General features: G+C 38.9%; 1 protein-coding gene across 1 annotated transcript in view; it reads right to left on the bottom strand.

The window, feature by feature from the left end:
* Positions 1-19,656, bottom strand: part of LOC149317300 (chloride channel protein C-like) — a 77,501-nt gene that overhangs the window by 27,034 nt on the left and 30,811 nt on the right. Inside the window, exons 10-12 of the mRNA XM_089518856.1 lie at positions 17,999-18,170; positions 17,242-17,413; positions 8,466-8,632 (exon numbers count right to left, since the gene is read on the bottom strand). Coding sequence (XP_089374982.1) covers positions 8,466-8,632; positions 17,242-17,413; positions 17,999-18,170 — 511 coding nt within the window. The remainder of the gene's footprint in view (positions 1-8,465; positions 8,633-17,241; positions 17,414-17,998; positions 18,171-19,656) is intronic.

The raw sequence follows: 19,656 nt of genomic DNA, 5'->3' as shown, positions 1-19,656 counted from the left end.
TCTGGACACTTGCTATTTGATGTTCTTTTGTTGCCTGTTTTATTGAACATTTCCTATATTGCTATGTATTTTATATGTATTATCCTTTTATTCCTTAGATTGTACACCATAGGCAGGCTTACGCTTATATATTTATTGTTTTATGTACAGCAAATCTACAGCACTATATAAATAAATAAATAAATAAATAAATAAATAAATAAATAAATAAAACACATCACTGACATGGAGGCCACCAGCTGCCATTGGTGGGAGGTAATGGGTTTGTTTGTTTTTGGGTGGGGGGGTGATGGTTGGTTATTTATCAAACTGATCTGGTCTCATTTGATTTTATCTATGTATAAATGCTAATATTGCCTAGGTTAATTTGATCACATCTGGGTTATATTAGTGCTACAAATATTACTACTCACAAGGTTGAATCAGTGGTGCTTGGTTGGCAGAGGTGTGTAGGAATTTACAGGTTTGGTAAGCACCCAGTGGCATCTTTAAGACGATTGTTTGCTCCTGAGTCCTGCAGTTTAGAATTTCAGGATTTATGGATGGGGTAGGGGATTACTTTGCAGTTCAACTTTTCTCACCCACTGGCTTTCCAAAGTCTCCAGATGTGGGATGACATTGATGTGGTCCTGGGGAGTGGGGCATACATCTGGTACCCTCTAGGTCTGGATGGTGTTGCCCAAATGTTGGGCTTGCTGCCTGGATAGACAGGAATGCCTGCATATGTTCTCTATCCATTGGCTGCTGCCTTTAACAGATTATGGTTAATGTCATCTACAAAATATTATTTATTTAAATAATTAGCTATAAAATATGGCCCTAGTTAAATCCATTTTTTGTGTAATATCTCTTTATTTACTCCTCTGGGTAAAAAAAAAATCTTTCTTAACACTGCAAAGTATTGTGTCAAACAAAACTAATTTCAGGTTAGTAAGTAACCTTCTGACAGCAGCAGAAATGTCAGTACTTCCATTCTGGGAAAGGTATTGCTCCTCCACAGTCTGACTGGTTTGTTATATGGCTTTGTTCTGTATGAGCAAGAGAATATGGATTGCCCAAGGTCACCAAGTGGGTTTCCATGACTAAGCATGGATTTGGACTCAGAGTCCTAGTCCAACTCTCAAACCACCACACCATTCTAGCCTGTGGGACAGGACTACAAGAATCAAAATGACTGATGTGGAATAAGAGCTAAGGAAATACTTTAAAATAGGCTTTATCAAGTAACAGAGTGCTTTTCTTATTTTCAGAGTGATAATATTCATGACATTATTTATTTTATTTCCTCATTCTTTCTGATTCAAAAGATCACAGGTAAGTAAATATGGTATTTTGATTATGTGAATATAAATTCAATTTTATATATTATCATGCCATTTTTTAAAATGACATTTCTCATGCCTGTCACAGCCAAACAGATAAAATAACCACCATGGTGGATCTGTATTTTAAAATCAGCAGTGGTGTCCCTTGGGCAATTTCTGACTCCATAAAATGGTTTCTTTTAATGTGTTTGGTTGTTTGCAGTCTTTACACCTCTTGCTATTTGCAGTTTGTAATTACAACCATTTCTAAAATATAACATGGCGTGAAGCAATTCCATTTAATTTTACTCATAACTAAACAATTTGAAATTAATATGAAATTAATTAAACACAGTGACACATAGGCTTCAATGTTAAACAAAAGCATCTGGGTTAAGAAGGAACAATGTTACCTCAACACATGTAAAATGAAAACTTGGACTTAAATAGAAGCTTCACACAAGAAGTTTTTTAAAAAACAGCTGTGGGGTGTGCAAAAGTCATTAAGAAGCTCTCAGCATCCCAACCATATTATCTATATTTTAATTCTGGCAAGAACCTCCCTTGGTTGATTTGTTTTTTAAGAAAAGATGACAAAATAAAAAGGCAACTCCCAACACAAACTGACAGGAAATTGCAAACAGTAGGAGACCTGTGTAGATATCTGTTCCTATTGGCTGAAATCAATGGTGGAGTACAACAACAAGCAGCCAAATGTTGGCAATTATATAGAGGTTTCTTACATCTATTATTTTACTGGATAGGTCACCACAAAGAAGCACCAGCTTACATGAGACCACAGCATGAACCCATCCCTTGCTGAGACCAAAGGCGCAGATCTTTGTCACATCTCAGGATTGTGGCCTTCTGACGTCATAGGATGTATTCTTGGACATCCCAGAAATGAGGTAGGCAATAGTTGGGAGAAGTTCTGGAAGTTTCTGATTCAGCTGATGGTTAAAATGGGCATGAAAATCTGGATGTGTGACCCCAGAACGTGAATAAAACCTGGCTAATCAGAAAATAGGACAACTTAGAGCCAAGGGGAAAGACATTTTGGCAACCACACAGACAGCAAAATGTGCCCTATAGCAGCAACAGTTGTCACCATTCTCATTACAGCTTGCATCCCACATGACCTTCACCTACCACACACATGAACCACTGCTGACGTGGCTTGTACATCCAGAAGGCTCATGAGTCATGACACTAGCACACCACTCCCTGCCTTGATCATGTGACTTAGTATAGTTCTTAAGATATAAAGAAATCTTAAGAGTGGATCAGTTTGATCAATTTCTCTATTGACACAGCTGGATTATTTAGTCAGTTTTAAGTGGAAAACGTCAGGATTTGTTTTTCTGTCTGTCAGCTGGTGGCCAGATACTATGGTATCCTTAACCAATTAGCTGAGTAACTCATCCAGTGACTGGACTCACTGTGTGCTCCCTCCTATAAAATACTCCATCTAACAGCTGAATGGAAATTAATGTAACCTAAAGGCTCCAATTAATTAGTGTGCAATCCCCAGGCTCTTTCTAGGTAGCAGAAAAAATTCCATTTATGTTGTTCTGTTAATAGGAATTCACTCTTTGCTTGTTATCTACAGTGACCTGCAGAAGAAAAAATATGCAATACAAAAAGCTTCCAGGAGTCTGAATCAAATTTATTCCCTATGAGGCCACTGTGAGCTTCTTTCTATAGAAAAAGAAATGATTTTGTTTGGTGAGGCTTTTCAGAATGGTAGGCAGGAGGTAAAGAAAATGTGCTTATTTTACGACAATTTCCAGAATCATTCCAGTCAAGAAGGCTAGTGCCCATGCTACTTGGAGGGTGAGGGTGTTCTGGTAGGATGCCATCAAAGACACAGCCTTCAATCACAGAGCACAGCTGTTTTATTCTGGCACCTGTTTGCCTTTTGTTATGCTATTCTTCCAAAGGAATTACAACCTGACTCTTTTTGGAAAAGGAATGTATTGAGTCCATACCAGCCTTGCAAAAGGCTGTGTGAACAATATGAAGCTCATGGTGACTTTACACACACACACACTTTCTTTAACTAGAGCTTACTCTTTTTTATTTTTGTCAGGAAACAAAAATAAATATGAACAATAAAAATCACATTCAGTTCAGAGACAAACACATATAACTGCAATCCTGTTGGTTAGTCATAACTAGAGTAGACTGAATCAGTTGCTGAATAGTGAGTTAAAGTGTAGGTCAGGGGTAGGCAACCTGTGGCCCGCGGGCCGGATGCGGCCCGGCAAGGCCTTGGGACTGGCCCCAGCCCGGTCCTGCCACCGATTGCCACCAGGGCCTTTGGGGGGCAATTGTCTATAGAAGCCTCAGAAACATGCATTTATATTAACATTTTTTTAAAAATCAGCAATTTTTTTTGCGTGTCCTCCATTTTTTTAAAAAAAAGTGTCTTCCATTTGAAAATTTTGTCCTACATTTGTCCTGGTTGATTTATATATTTAATTTTTTTTTAATTATTTAATTATTTATTTTTTGGCTTCGGCCCCCCAGTTGTCTGAGGGACAGCAACCCGGCCCCCGGCTCAAAAAGATTGCCTACCCCTGGTGTAGGCAGATCTAATTGATCCAAAGTTCTACTTTAGTTAGTACTAATGATGTTTAGGCCAATAAGATTCTGACCCAGGGAAATAAAGGTTAGCGTGAAAGTTAAAATAAAGTATAAGTATATATGAATGTACTTAGCTTTTGTTCTTTCCAAAAGTATAATGGAATAAGGGAGACATAGAAAATGTCTTCTTTTTTCTTTTCATGGAATCATAGAATCAGAGTTGGAAGAGACCACAAGAGCCATCTAGTCCAACCCCCTGCCATGCAGGAAATCACAATCAAAGCACTCCCAACAGATGGCCATCTAGCCTCCAAAATCTCCAAAGAAGGAAACTCCATCACACTCCCTACAAATGTAGATTATTTGCATTGGTGTCACTAGGGTAGCATTAACTCATGGTGCCACCACCGCCATTGACCTCGTCCCATTATCACATCTAGAAAATCTTTAGTAATGTTTTTGTATTAATGTTACTCAGAAATCATAATTCCTATGTATCACTGAATGTAATAGTAATAGTTGTGACATAAAAACTAGTAAAATTAAAATTATACCTTTAAATTGCACTACCATATGCACAGTTTAGATGTATTTACATATGTATAGTTTCATGTAGTTAAAGTAAAAATTTGGTAAAATGTGATGTCTTTAAAGAAAACTCTAAAGGAATAAAAATTTTAAATTAAAAAAAATTAAAAATTAAAATTAAACTTTTTTTAAAAAAAATGGGGCCTCTCCTTTCTTCTCTCACTGAGCCTCACCCCATTCATACCATCTCTTACAGCATTTTAAATAAAAACAGGCGAATGGTGCATCCCATTTCTTTCTCAACGCAAATATTTGAGGAGCAGTGGTGTCAACCCCCCCTTAGGGTGTCACCTGGTGCAGTTTGCGCACACACACACACACACACACAGCCAGTGACACCACTGGCTATTTGTTTGAATTCTTCTTTGGTGATTTCCCTTTTCTTTCATTTCTTACATATTGTCATATTCCTATAAATTCATAGGAATCTGACATCAAAGTATTGTGTATGGGGGGAGGAATCGAGGGGGATTGTACAGTCTGCCCTTGCTAATATGTGGGGGAGCCATTCTGGACACACACACACATACCATAAGGCAAAAAACACAGGACCTCAAGTCCCATTTGTATGAATGGGATGCGCTCCCACGCGGTGTGGACACACACTATGGGGCTTGCCATCCATGTATGGCGTGGGCACACTGTAGATTGAAGCAGATGACTGTAGCAGGAAAGCTGAGCTGTTTATGATGGTGCCTGCCTTTCCTGGGAGATGGTAGAGAGATAGAAATTGAGAAGGAGCAAACGTCAAATCACATCTTTGAAGTGGACAAATGGTGCAGGCTACAAGTGTGGGGAGGGGGCTGGACAAAGGACTTTTCAAGTGTTTTTTAACTTGGGAAAAGACAGAGTTGATTCCAACTGTTGTGGGGTAGTTTTGTGTGTTTTAGGGGATTATCACACTGAGGCTTACCATGCTGAAATTGTTGGCTAAACACCTCAGAAATGCAGAGGTGTGGTAGCCAGTCATGCTTCTGAAGCATCACTGAGGTGCCCCACTCCTCTCCCATCAATTAAGCATTTGCAGAGCAGCCATTTCTTTAATAACGAAACTTCCCATTATTAAAGAAATGGCTGCTCCGTGAACACTTCATCAAGTGGGAGAGGCGAGGGGACACGCTTCAGTGATGCTTCAGAAGCACGACCAGCTACCACACCTCCACACTTCTGAAGCATTTAGCCAATGATTTCAGCACAGTAAGCCTCTGTGTGATAATCCCCTTAGAATCCAGAATAAAGCAATAGTTAATTTTCACTACAATGCTGTCCTGGCTCTCCAACTGCCACACATGACACATATGTTTCCTTTAAGCTTGCATCTCATCTGATAGTTCTTTGTACATCCACTCTGATTTCTTTAGAAACCTCCCAATTTTCTCCCACACTGGAATTGCTTGCAACTCTACCTTCACTATCTCACCTTTAAGCAGCATCCATGCATCATGACTTCCTTTCCATTTGAGCATTTATGACCATAAGATCTCACCTAGTATTTCTCTATGCTTAATAATATGTGTACATACACAGAAGCCCACATTACAAGCTTCCCTCAAAATTTATAAGAGAGCAAACTTATGCCCTGTGGGTTTGACCAGCAATTCTAGATATTGTCTGGGAAATCTGCAAGCAAAGACCATATCACAGCTTTATTATATGAGCAGGTACATGTCTGTGCCACAGGAGCAGTGTCAAATGGCCAACTTTATTTTTACATCTGAAACATAATTCTGGTCTTCTAAATTAATGTGTTCATTAATTCTGTTTTTTGCTCTCTCATTCGCCCTTTATTGCACACTTTCTCACACATACCATGTTAAAACACAGAACATCCCTAACCTGTGTTTAATTTGAAAGTGACAGATATCTATATACAAATTTGGAAATGTGAGTGATTTTTCAATAAATTCATTTCACTCCAATTAAAAGATGTATATACAAATCCCAGCTTCTAGAAGTCCAAGTCAGCATTTTGGAAGAGGTAATATCAAAATATTAACTATGTAATACAACCAATGTTCTAATATACAATGTTAAATGATTTTAACATAGCAAGAATTCTTGGCTCTCAAAATCAGGTTTATATGACATATCATGCAGAAACACCCAGAGACTTTTGACATGGCTCACATTAAGCTAGAACAGAACAAGCACCAGATTCACTCAGCTCTTAACTCAACTTATTCCATTAAAAGGTAGGCTGTAAGATATTTTCTCTCTTGAAGTGCATAGTGGCTTATAAAAGTAGGAAGAGTTGCCAAGTTGTAGATGTGTTCAAGTGCTCTTGCCCTCATTAAAAAGCACTCCTTGGCAAGCAGCAGTTCTGAGCATTCCAGCGAGCTTGTTTTTATAAAAGGAAGGGGGCTGTTTATAGCAAAAAGTGCGGCACAACTGGAAGTCACAGCATACTGTTGAATTACATACACCTTGATTAGCCAGGATCAAAAATACAACAAACTTGCATGATCAGGAATAAGTACTTCTAGACAACAGTTAATACTTAGGAAGCAATTATATCTTTTGGTCATGGGTTAATTAATGGAAAACGCAAAACCTTTGATGCCTCCAACCTTGGCTGAAGAAAGGGCCACCATAAATAGATTACCCTTTCTCATCTCTAATATATTGCTTCTTGTTGCTGTTGTTGTGTGCCTTCAAGTCCTTCCAAATTATGGTGGCCTTAAGATGAACCTATCATGGTGTTTTCCTGGCAAGATTTGTTCAGGGGAAGTTTGCTATTGTTAGCATACTAAAAAAGAGATACACTGAGTGTCTCCTTCACATATGAGATCAAGGGCCATGAAATAAGTGTCCTCTTTGTTTCTGCGAAAAGCATGTTTTTTAAAAAAAAAAAAAAAAACACACACACACAATAAGAACAGCCTCTTTCTACATATGTTTGTGTGGATGTTTTAAATCTCTATACACTGTTTGTATCCATTTACTGCACTAACTACCTGTGTCTGTTCTGTTTTCCCATAGCATTCGTGCTCTCTATGTATGGCCCACTTCAGATATAAATTAAATATGATCTAGCATTTTATGCACAAACTTTAATTTTTAACTCCCCATTCCGTCCACTTACTAAGGCTGCAGGTAAGCAGAATGAAGCACCCATTTTTGTTTTACCCATGCTCCCTTATGCCCTAACTTAAGAAGCACTAGCTAGTTTAAACCACTAGTGGGGAAAGTGTGACATATAAGCAACATTTTCCCAAAAAAATAAAAGAGGTAAAAGAACCAAAATGCTCTCAAAGCTTGGCTAGGGTGCACAAGGACAATTTCACTGAGGAGGTGGGGGTAAACCATTTTAAGCTCATGGAAGGCCCAGCAAATGAATTGCAAGTTGCCTTCTAGGTTACTTCCTGTTATTTTTGTTAAAAAAAGCATTTCCTGAACCTAAAACAGCCAAGTGGGCCCAAAACATAGTAAAATTGCCCCCCTAACCCCCTGAAAGGCATTAGTGTGCAAAAAATATGTTGGTTTTTGTTACTGTTGTTGTTTTGTTTTTTGCATCCAGGTATAGTCATAGGGGACAACATGATCCCCAAATGCCCAAAAGTTGCACATCTCTGGTTTCAAATGGTTTAGTGAACTTCAGGGTGACCCTGAGCTATTAGAACAAATAATGCTAACTTGAAGTTTTCACACAATGGAGAACTCAGTTCAGTTTTAAAACAGAAAACGTTTCCCATGACCTCACTGTGGCTTCACTACAGACTCATGACATCTTGTATAAGGGGGAGGAAAGGGGTGGATATTCCTGGCACTGCCAGCAGGGCCCTTCCAGCCATATGATAGTCCCTAAAACAGAAAAGGTGACACACAGCAGTAATCCTTTGAAGTCAGACAACTAAAGAAATCCACACATTTCACTGACTCTTGGAAAACCTATTAACAGGGAGCAGGATTATAATTTATATACTACCTTCCTCTCAACGTGAGACCAATGGGAGCATGCAGCACAGATTAAAAATAAGAAACACTCACCAGTTTTCCCTGTGGCAAACAAATGGCTCAGCATCTAAATAGGGGATGCATTTCAGCTTCAGTAAAGAACTGTATAAAGATGTGTTAAACCAGTCGCCGACCATTTTGGCTAACATGACAGCCAGCATGATGAGTATCAAAGACTGTACATCATTTGTGATCTCTACCTAATATAAAGGAGAAATGGGAGCATGTAATATTAAAAGATAGCCAGTGGTATCAGCAGGTTTCAGATTAAAAATCAAATTTTAATTATGTGATTTTATTATTAACAACTACCACCAGTATCATTTAAACTTTAAATCTTAAAGTTTTCAGAAAGCACTGTCTGAGTGTTGAAGGCAGCAAAAAGGAAGCTGCCAAATACCAAGTCAAATTATTTGACCTTCTATCCCACTGTTGTCTACTCTGTCATGTGCTCTCCAACACATGAGACAGAGAGCCCTTAAACTCACATAAGTGATAACACTGTTCTTAAAGCAAAGTGTAAAGAAGCCACTTGATAGTTTCACCTCAACAACCACTCAAGATAAGGGCTCCAGTTAATGACTGCCCATGAACCTGTCAAGAGCTTTCTTCAGACTTTGCCTTACGTCTAGCAAGTTTAAGCTTCTACGCAGCTTCTGTCTTTGCAGATTTAATATGGTAGGCAGAATAATATAGGATAGATTCAGGCAGAAATCTGCCACATACATCACAGGCTCAAACACTTTGGCGTGGTTCTAGAAGAGGTATTACCTGAAATACAGATGTATTTTTCATGTCATATGAGTTTCCTCATCTTATATCTGTGTACTGATGTATCATTTAACATACAGTTAGCCCTCTGTATCCATGAATGTCTTATCCGTGGATTCAACCATTCTAAGCTTGAAAATACTGGGGGGGGGATGTTCCAAAAGCAAATCTTGATTTTGCCATTTTATATAAAGGATACAATGTTCCTATGCCATTGAATTTAATGGGACTTGAACATCCATTGATTTTGGTATCAATGGAGAGTCCTCATAGCCCAGTGAATACCAAGGGTCCAGTGGGCCTTATTTTGTGACTGATCATTAGAAAATAACATAAGTTTAAATTGCAGGTCTGATTGTTGAGACACTATCTCTATATAATCTCATAATGGGAGGGGAAAATGGGTTAATTGCAAGGAATATACATTCCCCTTAATATCTAGTTTGGCCCACAGTCATTAGCAAAAGGATGTTATGAGAACATTAAGGGTTAAACTAGATAATGAGTATCATGCAGATTTTGCAGCGGTTGTTAAAGACATCTGTTTGACATACTACAGTCCTCTCTCCATTCTTGCAGTCTTCAGACTTGAATCCCTCGCTTATGCATGAGAGACAAACAGAGGGCGAATGAATGGGGCTTGAATATATGCAAAACTCCATTTTCACGAGGAGGTCTGGAACAGATCCCCCGTGAAAAAGGAAGGGCGACTGTACATAGTTTTCCTTATCCCTGTATTCAGCATGCATTATTTCATACTTGTGCAGAAATCCTGTTGTGGGAGGGAATAAAAGTTAATCACAGGAAATACATAATTCCCTTAATTATGAACAGAATTCAGTGGTGTCACTAGGGTTGGTGTCACCTCAGTGTGGTAACTCATGCTGTCATACCCAAGCTACCTGGCATCCCCCTCCTCAGCTAGACCAATGGTCCTCCAAGAGTACATTGGGCCACTCTGGAAGAGAAAGGCTCTGGTCTACTTGCCGCCAATGGCTGGTGGACTGGGACACCCAAAGGGACCATTCATGTCTCTGGCCGTTCCAGTCTACCTTGTTCGCAACTCTCAAAATGGACCAGACATTATTCAGCAAACAGAGCCACTTCCAGGTTTTCACCATGGCATGTTGACAGCATCCCAGCTATCTTCCTTGTCACCTGTGGGTGGGTGGGACAGGTGGACTGGGTCCTCCTTGGGAACTTCAGTCTCCAGAAGTCCCAATCTACCCATAGAGAGGCACAGAAGTACAAACTGGAAGGCTGCCCCCTCCCACAAGTATACCAGGAGACACTCCCCTGTGAGGTGTCACCCAGTGTAGTCCGCACCTCCTGAAAATGCCCCTGATAATATTCTAAAGTGTTTCATTATTTTGAAACAATTTCAATCTAGAAAAAGTAGAGCAAGAGTAAGCTCTTTCCCCACCACCACCACCACCATTGCTGGTATCCCCATTCAAATCAGAGAGAAACACACAAATATATGGTTTGAGTTGAGAAAGCACAATATTCCATGCAATAAACGAGCAAAAAGAATGCATTACTATAATGGGTTATAAGTCCTGTAAACTGGTTATCTGAAAAGACCATCCTTGCCATTTCATTCTTGACTTAGAATGCTTGCTATGGCAAAGTTCCCCCACCTTCAACTAGCTCTAGAGTAGAGGGCCTATTTTGGGGGGATATAGGACTGACATGTAAGGGAGCAACATGAGGAAAAGCAGACATAAGATTAAAATCAGTTCTATATTAAAAGCAAGGAAGGGGGGTGAGGAAAGCTAGGGAAGATAATTTAGCAGTCAATAAAGTTTATCTTATAATTGTGTTCAGTGTAACACACTGATCACAACAAAACATTTACCACCCCACTTGGTTTTAATACTTATTTGATTTAGATCTTACAGCATCGCAGCCTAGACTTTTAGCACTGTTACATCTGTATAGTTCACACTGCTAGTGAACTGTAGAAAAATGCTGTTGATAGACAGATTTATAACACCTAAACAATAAAATTACTTTCACCTTGCTTACCTTATAATTCTACACTTACTGAAATGCTTCAGAGGCTGTTTTAGGGGGGAAATTTTACACTGTAACTACTCATAGAACTTTCCTACAAGTGCTACATGGCCTAAGCTTCCACATCATTATAACCAATTGGCCTCCTTCCTATTATTTTAGTTTTATTACATAACACATACTTATGTATTTCATTACGGGCATCAACCGGGCATAGCACTTCAAAGAGAGGAGGGCAGCTGTCCAGGAAACTCCAAAGATCCAGTTTACATAAAATGACTGATAAAAAGCCCTGGCCCTTGTTCTCAGCCACACTGCGGTTAACCTGTTTCGGGGTTTTGCTTTTGGTTTTAAAAATGGAACCTCATTAGAGCTGGACCTGCTGATGCAGCACACTTTTACCAAGGATATATATTTTTTAATTTGAATTCATGGAACAGGGGAGTTCCAGTTAAAAGTTAAATCATCTGGTGCAAAAAGCATATTTGTACTCTATAAAGACAAAGGCAAAAAGGGTACCATTTATATTTATGTTCATAAAAAGGCAAGTGAGTGTGGTATATGTGAAATTTGCTTAAAATATAACAGCTGCTTGCCTCCTTTAGCAGGCAAGAAAATGATCTCTCTTTTTGAAAGTGATACTGCATGCTCACAATTATCTCAGATTTTAACAGCAAAGAGTTTGATAGCACCTTAAGAATTAATGAATTCATTAGGACATGAACATTCCTGGACTTCAGTCCACTTCATCAACTGCAAGAAGTGCCACCCAGCCTTTCAGGAATATAATGCAATACACAACGTTTGAGATAGAGTGGGAATGTATAGGTACAGTATGTAACCCACTGGATGAACTTGGCCCAACCTCTTACTCTTAGCTAGACCTACCTCACAAGGTTGTTGAGAAGATCATGTGGACAAGAGGAGAGCTATGTCCATTGCCTTGAACTCTAAGGGAAATGACAATTGAAAAACCTGGCAGACAATTATTAGAGCAGCCAGGAGTGTTTGTTGTTGTCGCTGCTGCTGCTGCTACTTACTTACTTACTTATATCCCACATTTCTCCCAATATATGGACTCAAGGCAGCTAACAAATTTAAAACTGTACAGTGTAAAAACAATATAAAATTTATAAAACAAGTAAAGAATTTAAAACAATTACACATTAAAATATTTAAATGTACTAAAGGTTGTATACAAACCTGACATCTGACTTACATAGCATTTGAAAGTTTAATCATCAGGTTTAAAAAGCCTGACAGCATAAAAATGTTTTTACCTGTTGCCAAAAGGAGAGCAGGGATGAGGCCATCCTGGCCTCTCTAGGGAGGGAATTCCAGACCCTGAGAGCAGCCACCAAGAAGGCCCTCTCCCTTATTCCCACCAAAAGAACCTCAGAGGGTGTTGACAAAGAGAAGGACCTCTCCGATCTTACCTCTCTGGTGGGCTTATAAAGAGAGATGCAGTCCTTCAAATAACCTAGACTCAAGCTGTACAAGACTTTACAGGTCAGCACCAGCACTTTGAATTGTTGTTCTTGCTGCAACAGACTAAATATGGCTACTCCTTCAGAAACTGAAACTACCTTGAGTCATATAATGTTCACCACTACACTGTTATAGCACAATTATACCACTTTAACAGGCTGCCTCCTGTGGAATCCTGGGATTTACAGTCTAGGGAAGGGCATTTAGAATTCTCAGCCAAAGAGCTCTTAGGCATCACTAAACTACAAACCCCAGAATCCCACAGAAGGCAGGCATAGCAGTTAAAGTGGAATAACAACACTATAACAGTGTAGTGTGGTATAATATAAAGTGTGGACATATGATATAAAGTGTGCAAATCACTGGTTCAAGGATGAGGACTGTGCATCCATCCAGACACTGATGAAGGGCAGCTCCAAGCAGCCAAGTCTGAGGAATGCTTGGAGATGTCGTTTAATAACATCTGGAATGCATCCAATTCCCAATAACCAAATTTAAACTATTACAATAAAAAGGTAACTTAAGGGGCAACATCACTCTTTTTTAAATTATAACTTTTGCATTTACTTTTATAACCATACATGTGGCTTTACTAAATGGTAGAGGAGGTATATCACTCCAATATCTAAATGGTAGAGGAGGAATATCACTCCAATATCATTCCAGTATTGCCACACTGTGTCTTATTGTGTGTTGTAGGTACTGAAGCGACAATGAAGTAGACAGGAGAAGTGTGTGTTTTACTCACAGGCCAATAGTTAAGCGCCTTGCAGATTTTGTACAGAATTCAAATCGGCACTTGCCTTACTCTCCCTATTCTTAGTAGTTGAAGGCTGACTTACATGTTAAGCATGTTCATTCTGGAAAATGTTAGTTAAGTATAAAATATTGAAGTTAACAGCTTAGTGGAAAGGTAGATGCACATTTCCAATGAAATCACAATCTTCATTCATTCAATATCCATTTAGAATGGAGAATATTTCTACTTTGAAGCTGCTGCTATGTGCTCAACACAGCCGAAAAACAGTTAATGACATCCACAGATGTTTCACTTTTTTGTAGCAGATGGAACCCTTTTTGACATTTTGTGTTTCTTTTCCCAGAGGCTTTGGATTCCCAAAGCAATGCATAATAAAATAAATAAAAACATTTGTTACAAGCAGATTAAAAAAACAAATTTAAAAACCAGTTTTGAAAATGCAAAATCCAAACGCTTACGTTGGGATTCATGCCAAGAAGGTTGTTATCAAACCATGACACAGCTGGACACTATACACAGGGACCATAAATACTAGAGCTGGGGTAGGAAACTGTGATCCTGCAAAAGTTTTTTGGACTACCAGTTCCCCAATTCCTCATGACTGGCTAGGGCTCATGAGAACTGTAGGCCAACAAGATCTGTAGAGTGAGAGTTTCCCCCTCTTTCCATCAAGGGCTTCTCTAAGTGATACCTGAACCTGGTTTTAAATAGCCAGAAGATATCAGAGACACTCACTCCACTTCCCCTTCTATGTAAGTTTGCTACTGACATTCCACCTTCTCTCTCCTAGACATCAGTTCAACCGATACATGTTAAAAATATTTAGCAAAACCTTTGAGTGACCTCTTATCTCTTGTTGTTTTTATTGTGTTTTTTCAAGTCATTTTCAGAGTTTTCTTGACATTTTTCCAGAGGGGGTTTGTTCCTGCCTTCCCCTGAATATTTTTACTTCCACTGAAGTAATATTCCTGCAATACAGAGAAAGTTCTTACAATGCCCAAAATATGGTTTTGCCATTAATTGACAGAACATAGATATATACATAATACACATTTGACTTGGATGGTTATATTATATTATATTATATTATATTATATTATATTATATTATATTATAAACGTCTGAGAAATATAAGGAATTGGTAGTGATACCACAGTGAAAACCATGCAAGTTCAAAGTGTAATGACTGGAAATTCCACATTTAAAAAAAAACTCTTCCTGTTGATGATCTACATTAAGATCTCACTATCACCATATTCACATTGCTTCTCCTCATAAATATCACAACTTGCTACCTGCCACTCCTTTTTGTTACATTTGTTTCAAGATTTGCTTCTTTTAAAAGTTCTGCTCTCTATTCCACTCTCCCTGTATTTTCTTCTCTTATGTCCCAGAGCTCAGAAAAGTTACTCTGGGGGGACTACATCCCCCAGAAACCCAAGATCACTTTTCTATCCTATTTTGTCTCATCTATGTGCTCTCAATACCTCTTCCTCTCAGTAGCCATATTTCCTTCTCTTGCCAACATTCATACCAAATTCCACTGCACAAAGTTCATTTGATATCATTCTGATTTTTTTTACTGTATTTATTTTACTGAGTTTTTGCTCTATCAATCTGTTTCTTGAAATCCCTTTATAGGATTTGCATGTAATATCAAAACTAATGTAATTCCAAGAGAAAGCAATCTATCACCAAAAAAAAAAAACCACTGGGGCTGATGGCAAAGAATAGCTACAATGTACTCCTTACCCATCCTATGCAACATCATTTGGACCCATATAGAGTTGGACCTCAGTGCACTTTGCTCCTGGGTGGCTTGTGTGGCAAGGTTCTTTGGAAAACAAAATCCATCTAGCATTTTTAGAGCTTGCATTAAGACTTGTGTGTCAAGATGGAAGAAGTAAGCAGTCAAGAATGAAGAATTGGACATAGTCTGGGGGGTCCTGCTAGTTCTTTTACAAAGCATTCTACTAACCAACCTGTTCACTATCCCTGCATAACTCTTTCCAAATGGAACATTACACAAAGCCAAACTAAACATTCCTATCAGGCAATATCAGAAAAGTATGTGTAATTTTACAGTTCAAGGGCACACGGTTTTGGGGATTTGTTTTGTTTTTTGGGGGAAATGCTTTTGCATTGTTGCATCCAAATCAAGTTTTTTTCTTCTTCTCCTTCTCAAAAACTAACACTTCCTCAAATGATGCCACTATTTGCTTTGGATATACATACTAGATGAAGCTCAGGTCCCCAGAAAGAAGCACACAAGTTCTATCCTGCCACCTAGGGGAATTAGGAGCACATTGCAGGTCAGCTATCATTTCTCTTCACTGTTTATTATGCTGCCGTCATACTCTGTGCTGCAAGGCTGTATGAAAGTTGCACTATTCCTGACCTTTTTATTACAAGCAAATTGTGCTGAACACAGCTTTCCACCCTGAGATTGGAAAACGTTCAAAAAAAGACTTTTTTTTTCAGCGATCGCATTTTACCCTCACAAGAAGTGAGACTGAAATGAGAGTTTTAATTGTCTTTCAAATCCCAAGTAGTCCCTATTTTTGATTTCACTAATTTTGTCCAAATCCAATGCAAGTTATGTTTGCATTCTTCTTCAACACTGAGACTATTGCAAAGGTCACAGCTATGTGGAAAAGCAATTGGTTATTAGAAAGTTGGTGTCTCTTTAATTTTGGCTCTTAGAAAGCAACAAAATAACAGTGATTATATTTATCACAGAACAAAAAGACTATTTCTCGCTTATGCTACTTTTTAAAAAAGAGAAACAGCTCCAAGCCTGAGTCATGCCAGGGGATTCCTTGCAAAATAGTAGGTGGCTCAGAAATGTAGCTATGGGAGGGGGAGAAACTTGAAGGCATTACCCCTACAAAGAAAAACTGTGCCCTGATACAATGAAATTTTAAAATCTCTATAGGACTGCAGAACAATCCTCTGCTTGAAGGATACAGATTTGAAGGCATTTGGATGCCTGACCAGCCCAGTATGGTGATTAAAAACAAAAAGAGAGAGAACTGGAGTCTTAAAATTGCTATCGACCATACATGCCTGGAGTGTAGACTAAGCCGACAAGTCACCCATTACAGTCTTGGCTCTTACAATGACAGCTATTGCATTTTCATTCAAATGACAGTAATTTTTTCTATACATGCAGTTGTACATGATGATTAGCATGTGCAAATTTTGATATAGACCTGTGCCCTTTTTTTGGTGATATGCAAGTGGCCAGCTTAATCTGTTAACAAAATAAATGCCACCCTTTAAATGATGAACAAGTTTGCAACAAGGGGAAAGTTGCCCCAGTCCAACCATCCATGCACCAGTGGGGACATATCATAACAGATAACTTGGTTGGTGTACATGTGCTCACCAACCCCCGTGCTTTGTAGGTCTGCCCCATTCAGGGTTATACATCACATGAGGACACAACATCTGCAAACCTTTCTCTTCCACAGAGATGCCTCCAATATGTGGATGGCACAGACATTGCCAGTGGGCATCATGCCACTCTTTCTGTTATGTAGCTCTTACATGAGAGAGAACATTAGAGCTAATTTCTACACCTTTCCAAAGAATTATGGGAGGGTTGCAAGCTTTCCTACTGCTTCCCAGAGGCCTTGACTCAGGACAAACAATTGGTGATTTGGATCATTCACAATCATGTTTTCAGTCTATGACCCCAGCATTACAACATTAATGATAATTTTTGTTAATTGGTTATTTGATAGCTGTCCTTATAGGTTAGCTTATACAAACCATTATAACAGTCAAGGAGATGGTGAGCCTGGAAACACCACTGAAGAACGAAGCAGCTCCAACTGCAGCAAATAGCCCTGGATCAACCCATGCACCACTTTCATCAGTCTGAACGCCAAAAGCAGAAACCAGTATCAAACCAACAATTCTGCCATATAATGCTCCTGTATACCTGCAAAAGAAAAGAAGGAAGTAAGGGGAATAGTCTGGGCAGAAACAAAAGTATCCTTTTTTTCCCCCTGAGTGCACTAATTGTGCAAACATGGGCCTAGTGGAGTGTTGTAAGTGCCATCCATTCACAGATTCATGTTGAGAGGCATGAGATACAGTACTCTGAAGCCAAACAACCATCAGTCCTACATCCATCTACCCATTCATACCTGCACATCCATACCTGCACAGGGTCTAGCAGAAAATGAAAGTAGCTTGACTTAATATATGGTCTCTTTTGCAACCCAGTATTTCTCCATTCCTGTAAAGCAGTGGTTCCCAACCTGTGGGTTGGGACCCCTTTGGGGGTCGAAGGACCCTTTCATGGGGGTCGCCTAAGACCATTGGAAAACACCTATTTAATTACAGTTATGAAGTAGCAAGTAAAATAATTTCATGGTTGGGGGTCACCACAACATAAGGAACTGTATTAAAGGGTCACGGCATTAGGAAGGTTGGGAACCACTGCTGTAAAGCCACAGGTCTCTTTGTAGGCAGAGAAAAATGCATTCTTTATACTCAAAAATGGACCAGTAGCAATACTTACAGCATAGGTATAACCAAACCACTGGCAACAGCAGAGCCTGCAGTCAAGCAGGACAATAGGAAGTAGAATATTAATGCTGTAAAAAGAGAGGCATATCCAAACTCCTTGTGAGTCCCACGTCTGAATAGGTATGTGATACCCCTCGCACCATTCTCAGCCAAGAGAGCAGCCGCTTTAAATGAGACAAAGAGAGAAGGAAGAATACAAAATGCAAGATTGCATAATTTTACATTCTTTCAAAATGCAGACACACACATTCGGTACAGGATTCTATGCAAGTTCTGTACAGATTTGCATTTGCATTTGCATGTGTGGCAGGGACATGCTCACAATCGCCTGGTCTTATCAATCCTCATTTACAACTATACATCAACAACTGAGGACATATATGTCCATTCCCTGCTATCCTCAAACCCACTTCATTTTGTCTGCCTTAGAATACAGCCTCCTTAAGAACAGAGACTTAGCTATTGTTTTTGGTTTATCAAATTCTGTAAAGCACAAGAGACTTTAATGTGTGATATAAATAGCTAACAAGGTTGCTGGTAGCACTGCTGTTATTATGCTTCATATTCTAATGCATGTTTTCTTCACAGTAGACCTTGGAACATTTTTTTAAGTAATTTGATACTCATTACTTTTTAGAGGCAACCTGATGCCATTAATTGTTGCTCATTAGTCTGTTAGATATTAGTTTTCATTTTTTTAAAAAAAAAAACCATACACTTAAAAATACTTCTTTGTAAAAATACAAAAATGGTCAAAATCCCCTCCACAACATTTTAGGGGTAAGATGTTATTTGTACATGAAAAGTATAATGGACATATTAGTTGTTACTTTATTTAGCCAGTATGGTGCAGTGGTATGAGCATTGGACTGTGACTCTGGAGACCAGGGTTTGAATCCTGGCTCAGCCATGTAAGTCCTGAGACAAGTCACAATCTCTCAGCCTCAGAGGATGGTAATGGCAAACCCCCTTTGAAGAAACTTGTCAAGTAAACCTCATGATAAGGTCACCATAAGTCAGAAATGACTTGAAGGCACACATCAACAAGCAACAAATTATTATAATGCTGTTGTTATCTCGGAAAATATAATACATTCCACACAATGTCATAATTGCTTATAAGAAGCATGCCTCAAAATGCTCAAAAGGTAGTTGTTTATTGGTAGGAAAGCCCTGCGAAGGTCCCATCCAGTTAACCTTCACCTTAACACTGGCTTTGGATGATGGCAGTCCTGAGGAATTATCTTTATCCCACCACTGCCACCAAAATATGCGAAGACAACACACCTTCACCTTATTCCTTTCTCTAGATGGCAGTCCTATGGGGTTTTCATAAATCCCACCGCTGCCACCCATTTATGGGATGCGAACATGCTAAACTCTTAGTCAGGGGTAGGCAAGCTTTTTGAGCCGGGGGCCGGGTTGCTGTCCCTCAGACAACTGGGGGGCCGAAGCCAAAAATTAAATAATTAATTTTTTAAAAAAAAAATTAAATTAAATAAAAAAATAAACCAGGACAATGTAGGACAAAATTTTCAAATGGAGGATGTATTTTTTTTTTAAATGGAGGAAACGCAAAAAAAATTGCTGATTTTTTTAAAAAATGTTTATATAAATGCATGTTTCGGAGGCTTCTATAGACAATTGCCC

Source organism: Sceloporus occidentalis, unplaced genomic scaffold (assembly GCF_023333645.1).
Source record: "Sceloporus occidentalis isolate IW3139 unplaced genomic scaffold, rSceOcc1.0.p SCAF_3, whole genome shotgun sequence".
In the NCBI taxonomy this organism is placed as follows: Eukaryota; Metazoa; Chordata; class Lepidosauria; order Squamata; family Phrynosomatidae; genus Sceloporus; species Sceloporus occidentalis.
This window is presented reverse-complemented; position numbering and strand designations above follow the sequence as displayed.